General features: G+C 42.7%; 1 protein-coding gene across 2 annotated transcripts in view; it reads left to right on the top strand.

Annotated features, from left to right (window-relative positions):
• The window catches only part of CAP2 (CAP, adenylate cyclase-associated protein, 2 (yeast)), a 169,075-nt gene that overhangs the window by 127,490 nt on the left and 26,113 nt on the right, over nucleotides 1-15,472 (top strand). For both annotated transcript variants that reach the window (XM_011962746.1, XM_011962747.1), the window contains one exon: nucleotides 621-726. In XM_011962746.1, coding sequence (XP_011818136.1) covers nucleotides 621-726 — 106 coding nt within the window. The remainder of the gene's footprint in view (nucleotides 1-620; nucleotides 727-15,472) is intronic.

The raw sequence follows: 15,472 nt of genomic DNA on the forward strand, positions 1-15,472 counted from the left end.
ATTTTTGTATTTGTAGTAGAGACGGGGTTTCACCATGTTGGCCACGCTAGTCTTGAACTCCTGACCTCGTGATCCAGCTGCCTCAGCCTCCCAAACTGCTGGGATTACAGGCGTGAGCCACTGCGCCCAGCCTGATTACACTTTTAACCAAATAATTCAACAGAATTATGAGAAAATGAACCCAATGCTTTTTTTCTTTTTTTTTTCTTTTTAATACCATTCTCATTCCTGGGAGCGTATTGTCTCTCATTTCGCATCAGAAGCAGCGCAGAAAGGAACAGCCTCCGCTCTACGCCCCCTTCACATGAGTGCCGACAGGGACAGTGTGAGGACACCCTACTGAAGTCAGCTTAGCTCTGTCGGGTCCCCTCTCTGTGGTCCCTCTGCTCCATACCCGGAGCTCAGGGCATCCGGCCACCTGCCGCCTCCCCTCAGGAGAGTGCTGGGCCAGCTTCCTCCCAGGGTTCCCTTCTGAAGCGCTTCATGGTGACCGGGCTGCAAGGACAATTGCTCCAGGCTCCAGGGGCCCTAGTTACTAGATCACCATGTGCCCCGCAATCTTTTTAAAATTTTCTTTTAGATCCTAACTCTGCTTTCTTCCACTCTCTTTCACAACAAAGTGATTTGCGTCATGTGGATTGGGTGAAGTCATATTTGAACATTTGGAGTGAGCTTCAAGCATACATCAAGGAACACCACACCACGGGCCTCACATGGAGCAAAACAGTGAGTACCTGGCCCTCCTCCACCTGTGTAAAAAAAGTCCATAACTATATGTACACCCTGTGGCCCAGTAAACTCACACCTTAAAACTTACCTCAAGGAAAACATAAGATTAAATGTCTATGCAGAGGGCCAGGCGCAGTGGCTCACGCCTGTAATCCCAGCACTTTGGGAGGCTGAGCTGGGCAGATCATTGAGGTCAGGAGTTCAAGACCAGCCTGGCAAACATGGCAAAACGCTGTCTCTACTAAAAATGTAAAAATTAGCCAGGCATGGTAATGCAAGTCTGTAATTCCAGTTACTCAGGAGGCTGAGACATGAGAATTGCTTGAACCCAGGAGGCAGAAGCTGCAGTAAGCCGAGATTGCACCACTGCACTCCAGCCTAGGCGACAGAGCAAAACTCCGTCAAAAAAAAATGCCCATATAGAAACTGTTTATGGAAATGTCATTTGTTGTAGGAGAAATTTTGGAACTGCCTACATAACATAGAAAAGAAGATGGCTGGCCGGGCGCGGTGGCTCAAGCCTGTAATCCCAGCACTTTGGGAGGCTGAGACGGGCGGATCACGAGGTCAGGAGATCGAGACCATCCTGGCTAACACAGTGAAACCCCGTCTCTACTAAAAAATACAAAAAACTAGCCAGGCGAGGTGGCAGGCATCTGTAGTCCCAGCTACTCGGGAGGCTGAGGCAGGAGAATGGCGTAAACCCGGGAGGCGGAGCTTGCAGTGAGCTGAGATCCGGCCACTGCACTCCAGCCTGGGTGACAGAAGGAGACTCCGTCTCAAAAAAAAAAAGAAAAGAAGATGGCTAGCCAGGCGCGGCGCGGTGGCTCACGCCTGTAATTCCAGCACTTTAGGAGGCTGAGGTGGGTGGATCACCAGAGGTCAGGAGTTGAAGACCAGCCTGGTCAACATGGTGAAACCCCATCTCTACTAAAAATACAAAAATTAGCTGGGTGTGATGGCGCATGCCTGTAATCCCAGCTACTTGGGAGGCTGAGGCAGGAGAATCGCTTGAACCCAGGAGGCAGAGGTTGCAGTGCACCAAGATTGTGCCACTGCACTCCAGCCTGGGCAACAGAGCAAGACTCTGTCTCAAAATAATAATTAATAATAATAATGTGTGATAGAAGTTGAAGGCAACAAGAAGGTTTGAAGACAGGTGTACATGGAAAGCTATGCAGCCATAAAACAGAACAAAAATCATGTCCTTTGCAGCAACGTGGAAGCCGCTAGAGACCATTCTCCTTTCCATTAGAAATTAATGTTACAGTGGACTTAGGGGACTTGAGGGAAAGGGTGGGAGGGGGCTGAGGGATAAAAGACTACAAATTGGGTACAGTGTACACTGCTCGGGTGATAGGTGCACCAAAGTCTCACAAATTACCACTAAAGAACTTACTCATGTAACCAGGAATTAACGCAGGAACAGAAAGCCAAATACCACGTGTTACCACTTACAAGTGGAAGCTAATTAATGGGTACACGTGGACATAAAGATGGGAACAACAGACAATGGGGACTACTAGAGATAGGATGGAGGGAGGAGTCCAAGGACTGAAAAATTACTTATTGGGTACCGTGCCCACTACCTGGGTGACGGGATCATTCACACCCCCAGACCTCAGCATCACACAACATACCCACGTAACAAACCTGCACATGTATCCCTTGAACCTAAAGTAAAGGTTGAAATTACTCAAAAAAAAAAAAGGAAGACAGACATAATTTTAATAAGGAGGAATTATGATTCAAATGTCCTTTAAATGTTCTGAACTTCTCTTGTAGTGTTCTAAAGTGTATTGAATGGTATTTTTGAATACCTAAGTGATCCTAGGACTTTGGTATCTTAGCAGCAGCATAAGATCCCGGCCTGTGTCTGTTCCCACTTTAATTCCTCTGTGAGATGTTGCACTGACCTTTGCCCCTTTCGGCTTTATCTCTTACATCCTCTCCCATGTTTCACCGTGTGTTCCAGCAACCCCTCACTCCTTGTGGTATCCTGAACAAAGTCAGTGCTTGGATTGCACCCAGTGAAATTGATGTTGTTTCAAAATTTACCAGACTCATATTGTGTAACCTTTACTGCAATGTCCTGAACCTATATCCTGCTGTATAACCTAACTTCCCCCGGGGAAGTGCCCCTACCTTCTCTGCAAGGCTCACCTCACATATCACCTCTTTAAGAAACTTCCATTGATCTCCATCAGCTCCCCATCTGGGTTGGGTGGCTCTGCTCTCTGTCTGCCTCCTTTGTATCTTGAGTATACCTCAGTCATATCCTTGGCATATGGAATGGTGCTTTACTGTGTGCTTTGGGGACTCTCCCACTAGATTGGAAACTCATCTCTGTCTCCAGCCCCAGTATAGTGCCTGGCACAGAGTAAGTTTACAGTAAATGGTTTGAACTAAACGATCAGTGAGGGGACTCTTAGAGTGTTTCTGCCCTTTTGAGTCTCTTTACTTGCTTCTCATGGAAACTCCTTTCCATTAGAAATCAGTGTTACAGTGGACTTAGGGGACTTGAGGGAAAGGGTGGGAGGGGGCTGAGGGATAAAAGACTACAAATTGGGTACAGTGTACACTGCTCGGGTGATGGGTGCACCAAAGTCTCACAAATTATCACTGAAGAACTTACTCATGTAACCAGACACCATCTCTTCCCCCAAAACTTATGGAAATTAGAGTAAAATAAAGAAATTAATGTTAACTTGAATGAAACAGCTTCTTCGTGAATTCCATTCAGAGGTAAAACTCTCACTGTCCTGAAAGCAGTACACCAGCACGTAACCCCAACACCTAACCCTCAGTGCTGGATGTCCCTGTCAGTATAGTAAGCAGGCTTCATGCTAAAGCAGAGTTTGTGGTTTTTCAAGAGAGTGTGGGGGCTTCTACATTTGTTTTCTAACACTTATACAAATGTTAACATTGACCCTTCAAGATCAATGTTTCTTTTTATATTCTACTTTGCCTGTTTTCTCCATAGCACTGAAATGCACAGTGCAAGATACAACTAAGTGGGTTAATTTTTTTTCTGCCCACAACATTGTGACTTTTGAGAAGAGAGTTCAAAAACATGTGGAGGGTTGTAATAAGTAAGGGTATGTGTGGATATGGATGGGTGTTTATGTAGACACACTGGAATTAAAAAATAATAGTGTTTTGTTGTAGAGCCGTGTATCATAAAGAGATAGTGTTTTGTTGTAGAGCCATGTATCATAAAGACAAAGTGTCACATCTTTGCCATTGAGATAGATCATTATTAGAGAATAGTAAAATGAAAATCTGGAGCCCTTGACTCTATTATTATTTCATGGTAGATAAATGCCAGAGGAATGAGAATCCATTTATGGAAAATAGTGTCAACAAATGCTAGCCTGTTAATTCTCTAATGGTGCCCATGGAAAATGAATAGAAAATTACTTTTAAATGGTTTGAATACCTTTAATACAATGTACTAAGCTGAGTAATTGTGTTTATGAATATAAAAGAGTTGATTATTAATTACAGAAAAATATGAATGTAGTTGTTTTCCTTTGTTCTAAAGTGAATACTTATTTCATTATGTTCAAGCCTCATAAAACAGTACTTTCTCTTACCATGCACAACACATTCGGATATTTTATTTTTTATTTCATTTTTTATAAAATTCTGGCTGAGACCCAATAAATTGATTTCATGACCCCACTAGTGAGTCACATCTCACATTTTAAAAAATGTGTTATAAGCTGGGTGTGGTGGCTCACGCCCGTAATCCCAGCACTTTGGAAGGCTAAGGCGGGTGGATCACCTGAGGTCAGGAGTTTGAGACCAGCCTGGCCAACGTAGCAAAACACTGTCTCTACTAAAAATACAAAAATTAGTCAGGCATGGTGGCGAGCACCTGTAATCCCAGTTACTTGGGAGGCTGAGGCAGGAGAATTGCTTGAACCCGGGAGGCGGTGGTTGTAGCAAGCTGAGATCGTGCCACTGCACTTCAGCCTGGGCAACAGAGCAAGACTTGGTCTCAAAATAAATAAATAAATAGTTATAAAATGTAAGTGTTACATTTATACAAAATAAATGTGATCCATAGAGCACATCGGGCATCATGGATTGCCATGACAGCTGTTATTTATATTATAGATATTACGTGCTCACATAATATGCTAGGGGGAAATTCTATTCAAAATGGTAAAAGCAAAGCATCTGCTTCACTTCTTTAATGGAAGAGCAAAGTGATAAAGTTTTGGTCAGATATTAAAAATGACTAAAAATATTATGTCAAGCCTTAAAACATATGTCTAGAAATACATTTCCTGATTTTTTGTCTTATTCTTCCAAGTTTTGGGCAGCTATTAAAAAGTATATTATAACAATTATATTTTTGAATTTTAAAATTAAATTTATTTTAAATTATTAAAAACTACTTAAAGATTCCAAAGCATAGTCCATAGCATAAATTAAACTAATTTCTCTTCTCTTACTATGGCCTGTCAACATTCCAGCAAAATGAAGAATAAACAGTTATAGCCAGAGTTGCAGCATTCTTGCAGAGAAGAGAAAGGACTACTAGAATCATCTGATGGAATGGTCTTTGGGAGGGCAAAATAAAACAAGATCATTTCATTTGTTTGCCCACTGATCACAACTCTGTAAAAACTATATATTTATAAAATGATAAATATCATGAAAGAACATAGAAAGATGTGGTGTTGATGTTCATGGACACTACAATATTCAGAGATTTTTTTAAATTAAATTAAATTTAATTTAATTTAAATTTTTTTTTTTTGAGGCAAGGTGTCACTGTGTCACCCAGGCTGGAATGCAGTGGCATGATCATGGCTCACTGCGACCTTGACCTCTTGAACTTTAACGATCCTCCTGCCTCAGCCTCCTGAGCAGCTGGGACTACAGGCCTGCACCACCACCCCTGGCTAATCTTTTTATTTTTTTGTAGAGACAGAGTTTTGCCATGTTGCCCAAGCTGGTCTCAAACTCCTCAGCTCAAGGAATTTGCTTGCCTCGGCCTCCCAAAGTGCTGGGATTACAGGCATGAGCCACCGCATCCGGCCCGGAGGTTTTTAAAAAAACACAAAACCCATTCCATCTTAACAGACACAGTCCATTGCACAAAACTTCTACTTGCACCATGACAAGTTTATGACGACTTAACATCTCAAATACTTTCAGTAATTGTTGTTTTTTTTGATTTTCAAATTGGATTTTGAGATTTGCACTCTATGGGGTTTTTAGTAACTGACAGCTTGCTGTTGGAGACCCGGCCTGTCCAAGGGCACGTGGCTCTACAAAATCATCCTTCCCTGGCTTAACAGTTGGAGCTGAAAGTCCCTGATCCCATCTCCTAACCTCTGCCTCCAGACTGCAGCTGTGTCGGGCAACTGCTGCCCTGTTCAGTTGTCAGGGTGAAATGCCAAACTTTGAGGCCAGTGGTTGGAAGAGAGTCTACGTGTGTGTGCGAGTGTGCCGGGGTGGGGTGGGGGTGAGTTGGGTGGGAGGAAGCAGCTGTGGAGTAATCTGTCTGGAATGTCTTCTTACATTTACCGTAATAAATGGAACGTTGTCATTTCTATGAGCTTTTTTCCAACATGAAGGCAGCTGTCAACTAGAAAGACCCCACACCAGAAGCTACTTGCCGTTTTCAGTTAGTTTCATCCTTGCGATCGGACCTCTTTTTCTTACGAGTTTGTGTCATGTCCTCAGTGCTAAGTTTCAAATGCACTTTGTTGAGTAAATTGATCTTTTGGCACAAACCCAATAGCAACACTGTTACTTAGGATCCCTCGCAGTTGGTCAGATCTGTAATATTCCTTGGCAGTTCCTTCAAATCAGATAACTAAAGCTGAAAGACTGAGGCCTAGTCTTTACACTTATAATTACTGAAATAATTGATTTTTTTCCTACAAAACTGTTCATTTCTGTGAATCTATAATTGCAGACAATTATTCTGTTCTAAAAAAGTTCTGTTCAGAAAATTTTGCTAAGAAAAAGGTCATGTAAAGAATTCTATGAGTAGAATAAATACGATTATTTTATTAACTTTCGGATGTTAAACTTGTTGACATATTTCTGTCCTTTCCTGTATTTTTTAATTACTTTAGCTTTGGGAACAAATAGAATATAATTATTTGTAGAGTAGAATAAAACTGCACACAGATAAATGCATATAAAGTCAGGTGATAGTGATGTAGTTCTATTTTTTTTGTTGTTACTGCTTTTTGTTTTGTTTTGTTTTGTTTTGATACAGGGTTTCCCTCTGATGCCCAGGCTGGAGTACAGTGGCACGATTGCAGCTCACTGCAGCCTTGACCTCCTGGACTCAAGAGATCCTTGTGCCTCAGCCTCCTAAGTAGCTGAGACCACAGGCGTGCACCAACATGCCCGGCTAATTTTTATTTTTTTTTTGTAGAGACGTGATTTCACCATGTTGTCCAGGCTCATCTCAAACTCCTGGGCTCAAGTGATCCGCCTGTCTTGGTCTCCCTAAGTGCTAGGATGATAAGCATGAGCCACTGCACCCAGCCAATGTAATTCTTAATAATACAGGTTTTAAAAATCCACCCTATACACTATCATCCATCCTAGCCTCTCCTGAACCTCCAGGAAAATGCAAGTAGTTGGGGGCAGTTACAATTATAGACAAGGTGGTGTTTCATTTTTCCCAAAGCAAAACACTTTAGGATCACTTGTTTTCCTCTAGGTAGGTGTTCCTTTTCTTTCTGTTTCTTGGTGTAAAGGCCAAATGGTCTGTTAATAAAGCGAAAGTTAATAGCTTACTTTTGATCAAATTAAAACTCAGCCAGAGGGTATCCTGACTTACTATAAATAACGTAGACTCTGTGGCATTTCATTAAATATGAATATGTATGCCTTGTATGTTTTCAAGTCTTCAGGCCTCTCTGCCTTCCTCTTGCTATTTACAAGAGAAAACTGTTCTTAAGCTTTTATATCCAAATTTTCATTTAGCACTTGTACCAAACCCACACCTTAGGGCTATTAATCAAAGTGAATGGGCAGAGTCTCAGATGATGTGTTGGTTGTCCGATGACAAAGCTCACTATTCTCCTCTATGGCTCTTCCCCCGGAGTGACCCTGGCCAGTGTACCTGCCCACAGCTGCTTCGTTCTAAACTTAGTTAAGTTTGGGCTTCTAGGTCCTTTTTGCGGCTCTGGGTGGCCAGTTACTTTCATTCTCCTGTGGAAGGATGCCACATTGCTCAGCAGGGGTTAGAATGTCATCAACTAACAAAGGAGCCTCAAATGCACAAATAGATAATAAAGTTAGGTTGGAAGTGGCTGTGAGTTCAGCCTGACAGAGACCACATAATTAAACCAATATAACTTAAGCATCTACTATGCACCGAGTTCTGGGCAAGGGGCTAAGAATACAAAGATGGATAGATGGCATTGTGGACACAATTCCTGTCCACGGAAATGCATGTTCTAGCTGAAGAAGATAAGCAATGCACCATGATAGAATTGGGGGAGCAGCGTGCTAGGGAAACACACAAGGCATGATGCTTGCATAGACCAGGACAATGTGGAAGGCATGGCCCATCCTGTAGTGCAGTGTGGTTCTGGGGCCAACAGTAACCTGGGCACTTGTTAGAAAGCTCAGGCCCCTTGACCGGACGTGGTAGCTCACGCCTGTAATCCCAGCACTTCGGGAGGCTGAGGCGGGTGGATCACCTAAGGTCAGGAGTTTGAGACCAGTGTGGCCAACATGGTGAAAACCTGTCTCTACTAAAAATACAAAAATTAGCTGGGCATGGTGGTGCAGACCTGTAACCCCAGCTACTCAGGAGGCTGAGGCAGGAGAATCGCTTGAACCTGGGAGGCAGAGGTTGCAGTGAGCTGGGATTGCACCACTGCACTCTAGCCTGGGTGACAGAGCAAGGCTCTGTCTCAAAAAAAAAAAAAAACATAGAAATCTCAGGCTCTCGGGCCCCACCTCAGCCCTCCCGAATCACAACCTACTTTTCAACAGGATTCCTAGGTAATTTCTATGCATAGTGAAGTTTGGAAAGCACTGCTCTACTGTATTTAAGTTGGGCCAAAGGAGTTGTCATAGGGAAATCATTCACTTTTACACATTCATTTATTTAGTAATTCACTTCCTTGGTAACTATTTATTGGCTACTTACCATGTACCAAGCACACACCAGGCATTATATGTATACTACAGTTCTTCCGTAAAGCAGCAGGGATTTTATTATGATGCGTAAATAAATAACAACAATACAAAGCTAGGTTGGAAAATAAGCCTTGTGAATTAGACTCCTTCCCGGGTGGGCGGGAAGAGCCACAAAAGAGCTGACACTTGATTTGGATCTTGAGGGTGAGCAGGAGTTCCCTAGGCAAACAGTAAAGGGAAGGGCAGTTTTGGGGCAGAGAATTCAGCATGTGTACGTAAGACACGAACAGTGTACTTTGAGAGAAAGGCTGGTGGTTTCGCAGAGCTGAATGTGGCAAAAGGTGAGGCCAGAAAGGCAGGTTGGGACCAGATGGTGAAATCCTTATGCATCATGCTGAGAAGGTGGGGCCCTGTGGTGTTTGAGGTTGTTTCCTTTGCCATAGGTTTTGTTGTTTGTTGTTTGGTCCGCCCCCACTTCCCGAGATGGAGCCTCCCAGCAGTCACTGCCACAGCTGAGTGATTTGCTCCATTTCGATGTCCCTCCCACAGCAGATGAAGCCCTTGGCCCATCTCTTTGGGGTCATTCAGGAGTGGCAAATAATCTTTCTTTAACAGTGAATTTTATCTTGTCACATGGCCAAACTCCATTGAGACCCTCTTCCGAGAGGGATCAATTCGAGTAATACTCTTTTCAGTTCAAAGGAGCGGAGTATAAAGGCATAAGTGAGTATTTGGTGCACATGTTTTCATAAACAGGTCTGGAGGCAACCAAAAGGACATTTTTCTGAGTAGTAGTTGTTTCATGAAAGAAGTCTGTAGCATCCGAAGATCATGTTTTGAAAGACTACGCTGATGTGGATCTGTAAGTTCTTATGTGATTGTTAACAATTCCATTTCATTTATAATAATGACAGTGTTCATGTGCCCAGCTCCTAGAATCCCCTTCCTCTTTCTTCCTTACATCAAATCCTGTCCATCCTTCAAGGTCTACTGAAACAGTCCTCACTCAAGAAGCTTCTCTGGGCTGGGCGCGGTGGCTCATGCCTGTAATCCCAGCACCTTTGGGAGGCCGAGTCAGGTGGATCACTTGAGGCCAGGAGTTTCAGACCAGCCTGGCCAACATGACGAAACCCCGTCTCTACTAAAAATAGGAAAATTAGGCAGGCGCCGTGGCTGAGGCAGAGAATCACTTGAACCTGGGAGACGGAGGCTGCAGTGAGCATAGATCACACACTGCACTCCTGCACTCCAGCCTGGGTGACAGAGCGAGACTCCATCTCAAAAAAAAAAAAGAAGCAGCAGCTTCTCCAACCTCTGCTTATCACCATGTCCACCACAAGCTGGAAGTTATCCTTCTGTCCTCAACAGCTGCATAGCACTTCTTATACTCTCCATTTCTTTTGTGATGCTTAGCATTTCCTACCTTATATAGCAGTTATTTTCTCATTCAGTAACATGTTTATGAAGCACTTACCATGTTTCAGGCACTGTGCCACAGTGGAATTCCCTCTGTGGAATTCCCTCCTAAGAGAGTTTTTAAAACCCTGCAAAAGGAGGAAAGACACATTTTGGTTGAGGCTTGAAGGCTCTGTTTTCCAGATAGTCAATTGGGCAAGAGCCTTCCAAACTAAGCACATCCTGAGCAAAGACTCACAGACTGGTACCCTGGTACTGGGACAGCAGTGACTTGAAAACAGATAGGATTCAAACACATTTGCTAAATCCACTGTATTCATTTGTCATCACAATGAAATTTCCAAAGCGTTAGTCCATTAACTATAGATGGTGTCTGTCTTTCAAAAGCTGCATAAAAATGTGTCTTTATTTTTATTTTTATTTTTTTTGACGGAGCCTTGCTGTGTCGCCCAGCCTGGAGTGCAGTGGTGTGATCTCAGCTCACTGCAACCTCCACCTTTCGGGTTCAAGCTATTCTCCTGCCTCAGCCTCAAGAGCAGCTGGGATTACAGGCATGCGCCACCACGCCCAGCTAATTTTTATATTTTTAGTAGAGACAGGGTTTCACTATGTTAGCCAGGCTGGTCTCAAACTCCTGACCTCAGGTGATCCAACCTTCTCTGCCTCCCAAAGTGCTGGGATTACAGGCGTGAGCCACCGCATCCAGCCAAAATGTGTCTTTTCTTTTGTCCAGTGATAGGAAAGGAATGGACAATGTATTTTATTACGGGAATACCCATCGGCTGCCCACATCTCCTCTGCTCCTGTTCCTTGTCACTCACTGCCTTTCATTCTCAGTTGGTATAAACTCAGGAAACACAAGGTAATATTAACTTAAGCAAAAGCTATTTTCTTAAAAAGGGAAATAGGGGGTGCAGATTATCTTCTAAAGGTAAAACACACGCTTCATAAAATAGAACATAGAGGCTGGGCGCAGTGGCTCACGGCTGTAATTCCAACACTTTAGGAGGCTGACGTGGGCAGATCCCCTGAGGTCAGGAATTCAAGGCCAGCCTGGCCAACATGGTGAAACTCTGTCTCTACTAAAAATACAAAATTAGCCGGGCATGGTGGCACATGCCTGTAGTCCCAGCTACCTGGGAGACGGGGGCAGGAGAATCGCCGGAACCCAGGAGGCGGAGATTGCAGTGAGCCGAGATCACGCCACTGCACTCCAGCCTAGGTGACAGAGCAAGACTCTGTCTCGAAAAAAAAAAAAAAAAATAGAACACACAGGGAAGCCCTGGCCATGGTTTATTGGTCCAATCTGCACCCTTGATGCAAAGTGAGCATCCCTAAATAAACAAAATGCATATATAATATGGAGCCAAAGGTAACTGATCCTTCTAACAACTATTATTTTGCCTTAACCCTCACCTCTACTATCTACTAAGTATGGATAATAGGAGAAAGTACGGTTGTTTCTGTGTTCCCCTGAAATCTGAAAGAAAAAAAACCTGAATTTAGTGGTGGTTCAGACTTAAGCCCTTCTGGCCAAATGGAGTAGCTGTCCAGCTAATTCAAGCCGCATGTCCCTCTTGGTCTTTATATAACTGCTGGCCCTCTAGAGTTTGTTTCTTTGATGAGTATACTTTGCTATCTTTAACCCTGGAAAGTTTTCCCATGGAAAATTTAATTTTATCTTTCCTTTTTTATGAGAAATTGTATTCTCAAGCTGGCAGACAAGAAGAAAAGACAATCTGGAAATTCCAGATTTGATCTAAATATCAGCAAAGTCAAACTAATAATTATGGCCACATATCAAGGCAATTTTTGCGGAATATCTGGATCACTTGAGCATATTAGATTGTGTTCATTATATTCTTTTTCTTTTTCTTTTTCTTTTTTTTTTTTTGAGACAAAGTCTTGCTCTGTCGCCCAGGCTGGAGTGCAGTGGCACGATCTCTGCTTGTTGCAATCTCACCTCCCGGGATCAAGCAATTCTTGTGCCTCAGCTTTCTGAGTAGCTGGGATTACAGGTTTGTGCCACCATGCCCGGCTAATTTTTACGTATTTTGTAGAGACGGGGTTTCATCATGTTGGTGTGTTGGCCAGGCTGGTCTCAAACTCCTGACCTCAAGCGAGCCACCTGCCTGGGCCTTCCAAAGTGCTAGGATTACAGGCGTGAGCCACCGTGCCTGGCTGTGTGTTTGTTATATTCTTCTGGACTCTGCTCTGAGGGCTTGGTCTGCTTTTATCAAAAATTTTTACTTTGGGCATGTTAGAACAGAAATTACCACCTACATTTTTTGAAGGGCCACGTCTGGGTATACAGGTAGCGGTTTGACTGCCCATACAGGCATTCTGTTTTTGACGTCACTACCGTATTTAATAAATTACCTGAGATATTCAACACTTTATTGTAAAACAGTCTTGGTGTTAGATGGTTTTGCCCAACCATGGACTAATGTAAGTGTTCTGAGCACTTTTACATTAGGCTAGGCTAAGCTAGGAGGGTCAATAGATTAGGTGTATTAAATGCATGTTTGACTCTTACAATATTTTCAACTTATAATAGGTTTATGGGATGAAACCCCATTAATATGAGTCAAGGAGCATCTGCATAAATTAAGAGAAAAGCAAACATAAAACACTAAGTCACTGGTTTACAGGTACTAATATAGACAACACATGTTTTTCCCAGGCTGTTTTCTGATTTTAAGCTGTTGTTACTTCTCCAAAGCAACTTTGCTTTCTGTTCTGTCTTTTTTTTCATCTACTGCCAAAGCTCAGATCTTTCCAGGTCATCAGAGGAATGGCATACAGGGACCGCAGGAGGGTGGGAGGAGTGGAGAATCATGAAACCATCGACGAAACCATGAGATCTGAGTTTTTGTGTTCTTTCCCCTGGTTTTTGTATCTTGGGATAAGGGTGTTTGGAGCTTTGCCTCTGAAGAAAACGGATCCAAATGGGCCCCACAATTCCTTCATATTTGTGGGACCGTCTTTTTATTTCGACTGTATTTAAGCACCATTAGTACTTTCATGGAAATCTGAAATTCCAGTAGTGTTCTGTTTTCCCCAAATTGACTTTTTAAAAATGACTAATAAACATACATTTAAAATATTATACAGCACTTCACTATGATATTATTAACAATTCTGTGTTCTTGGAAAGGCCCCCAGAAACTTTGTTTTTATTGACAGAAGTCTCAAAATTCTAAGAAGTGGAGCCAGGTGCAGTGGCTCACGCCCGTAATCCCAGCACTTTGGGAGGCCAAGTCAGGAGGATCACTCGAGCCCAGGAGTTTGAAACCAGCCTGGGCAATGTGGTGAGACCTCATCTCTACAAAAAAAGAAGTTTTAATTCCAATAAGTGATAAAAATAAGAGAATGGAGACAAAAATCATAAATTCAATTCAGTTACACTCACATTATACAGGATGATCATCTTTTAGTTTATGTGCAGCCTTTTTACTTGACTATAGTTGTCTTCTAATAAAAGTGTGCTATAAATATGAATGTAAAATTTGCAAGTTATTATGGAAATTAACAAATTTGGAAAGGTATCAGTTTCACTAAGTTACTGATCAGTGTACATCTTGCATAAAATAGAAAGAAATTAGTTTTGACATTGAAAATATAAACACACCCTGACTGGGCGCGGTGGCTCACACCTGTAATCCCGCACTTTGGGAGGCCAAAGTGGGCAGATCACGAGGTCAGGAGATCGAGACCATTCTGGCTAACATGGTAAAACCCCATCTCTACTAAAAATACAAAAAATTAGCCAGGCGTGGTGGTGGGTGCCTGTAGTCCCAGCTACTCAGGAGGCTGAGGCAGGAGAATGGCGTGAACCTGGGAGGTGGAGCTTGTAGTGAGCCGAGATCGCACCACTGCACTCCAGCCTGGGCGACAGAGCAAGAATCCGTCTCAAAAAAAATATGTATATATATATACACACCCACACACACACACACACACACATATATGTATATATATATAAACAAACCCTACAATATGAATTTGCAAAGGAAGACCATCTGATTTATGTGTATAAAACATTAGGCCAGTTCTAAAACTGGTAGTTCTTTCTTTTAATCACTACCTCCTATTATGCTATATGAGAGGCTTATCATCCTCATATTTTATGTTCGATATTATACAAGGCCATTTGGGATTCTTTGTTTTTGGAAAAATTAATAAACAGTATTTTATTAAAATGTTCAGTTGTCACTTTGGGAGGCCGAGGTGGGAGGCCCTCTTGAGCCCAGGAGTTCGAGACCAGCTTGGGCAACATACTGAGACAAAAAAAAGTGCAGTTGTAAAGCATTGTTAGTCTCTATAGTTGTAGCATGAAGATGTAAGTGTACTTGTGATTGAAATGGCTTTGTGATTTTGAAACTGCTTTTAGTTTTTGAGACAGGGTCTCTGTCTCCCAGCTAGAGTGGGGTGGTGCCATCATAGCTCACTGGAGCTCAATCTTCCGGGCTCAAGCAATCCTCCCACGTCAGCCTCCAGCTCCCAGGTAGCTGAGACCACAGGCACGTAACCACCACACTCGGCTAATTTTTTGACTTTTAGTAGAGACAGGATCTCACTATGTTGCCTGTGCTGATCTCTTAACTCCTGAGCTCAAATGACCCTCCCACCTCAGCCTCCCAAAGTACTGGGATTACTTTACTTTACTGGGATGAGCTACTGCACTAGGCCTAAACTGCTTTTAAAATATATAATTGGACACCTGTAAGTTGTCACTGCTACCTAGAGATCATTAATGGTAAGCTGGGTGGTTAATGCACCAGGATGGTTCAGAGATGGGCAGTTAAAGAGAATCTAACTGAGAAACAGAAGGGAATGTATGTTTGTGTCCATGAAGGAGAGTTTGAGGAAGGGCTCATAATGGAAGGATGAGGGAGAGGAAACACCCATGAACAGTGCCACGGCATGTCAGCTGTTTCATTGTGTGGCTTTATGTACAATCTCCACAAATCTGTAAAGACAGGTGGCTCACAACAGTACTACCACTAAGCTAGCTTTATGGAAGAAACATCTTAACAAAAGTTGTGCTGCGAGCAACATAATCCACCTGTTCCAAGAGACTGTCAGGTGATATTTTGATTTTTTTTGGTCTCCACTTTTCTTTTTTTTTTTTTTTCAATTTGAGAGCAGGTACTGTTTATTAACTGACCAGCTTAGAAAAATAATCGTGGTA

This window comes from Colobus angolensis, unplaced genomic scaffold (genome assembly GCF_000951035.1).
Source record: "Colobus angolensis palliatus isolate OR3802 unplaced genomic scaffold, Cang.pa_1.0 Scaffold6, whole genome shotgun sequence".
Classification (NCBI taxonomy): domain Eukaryota; kingdom Metazoa; phylum Chordata; class Mammalia; order Primates; family Cercopithecidae; genus Colobus; species Colobus angolensis.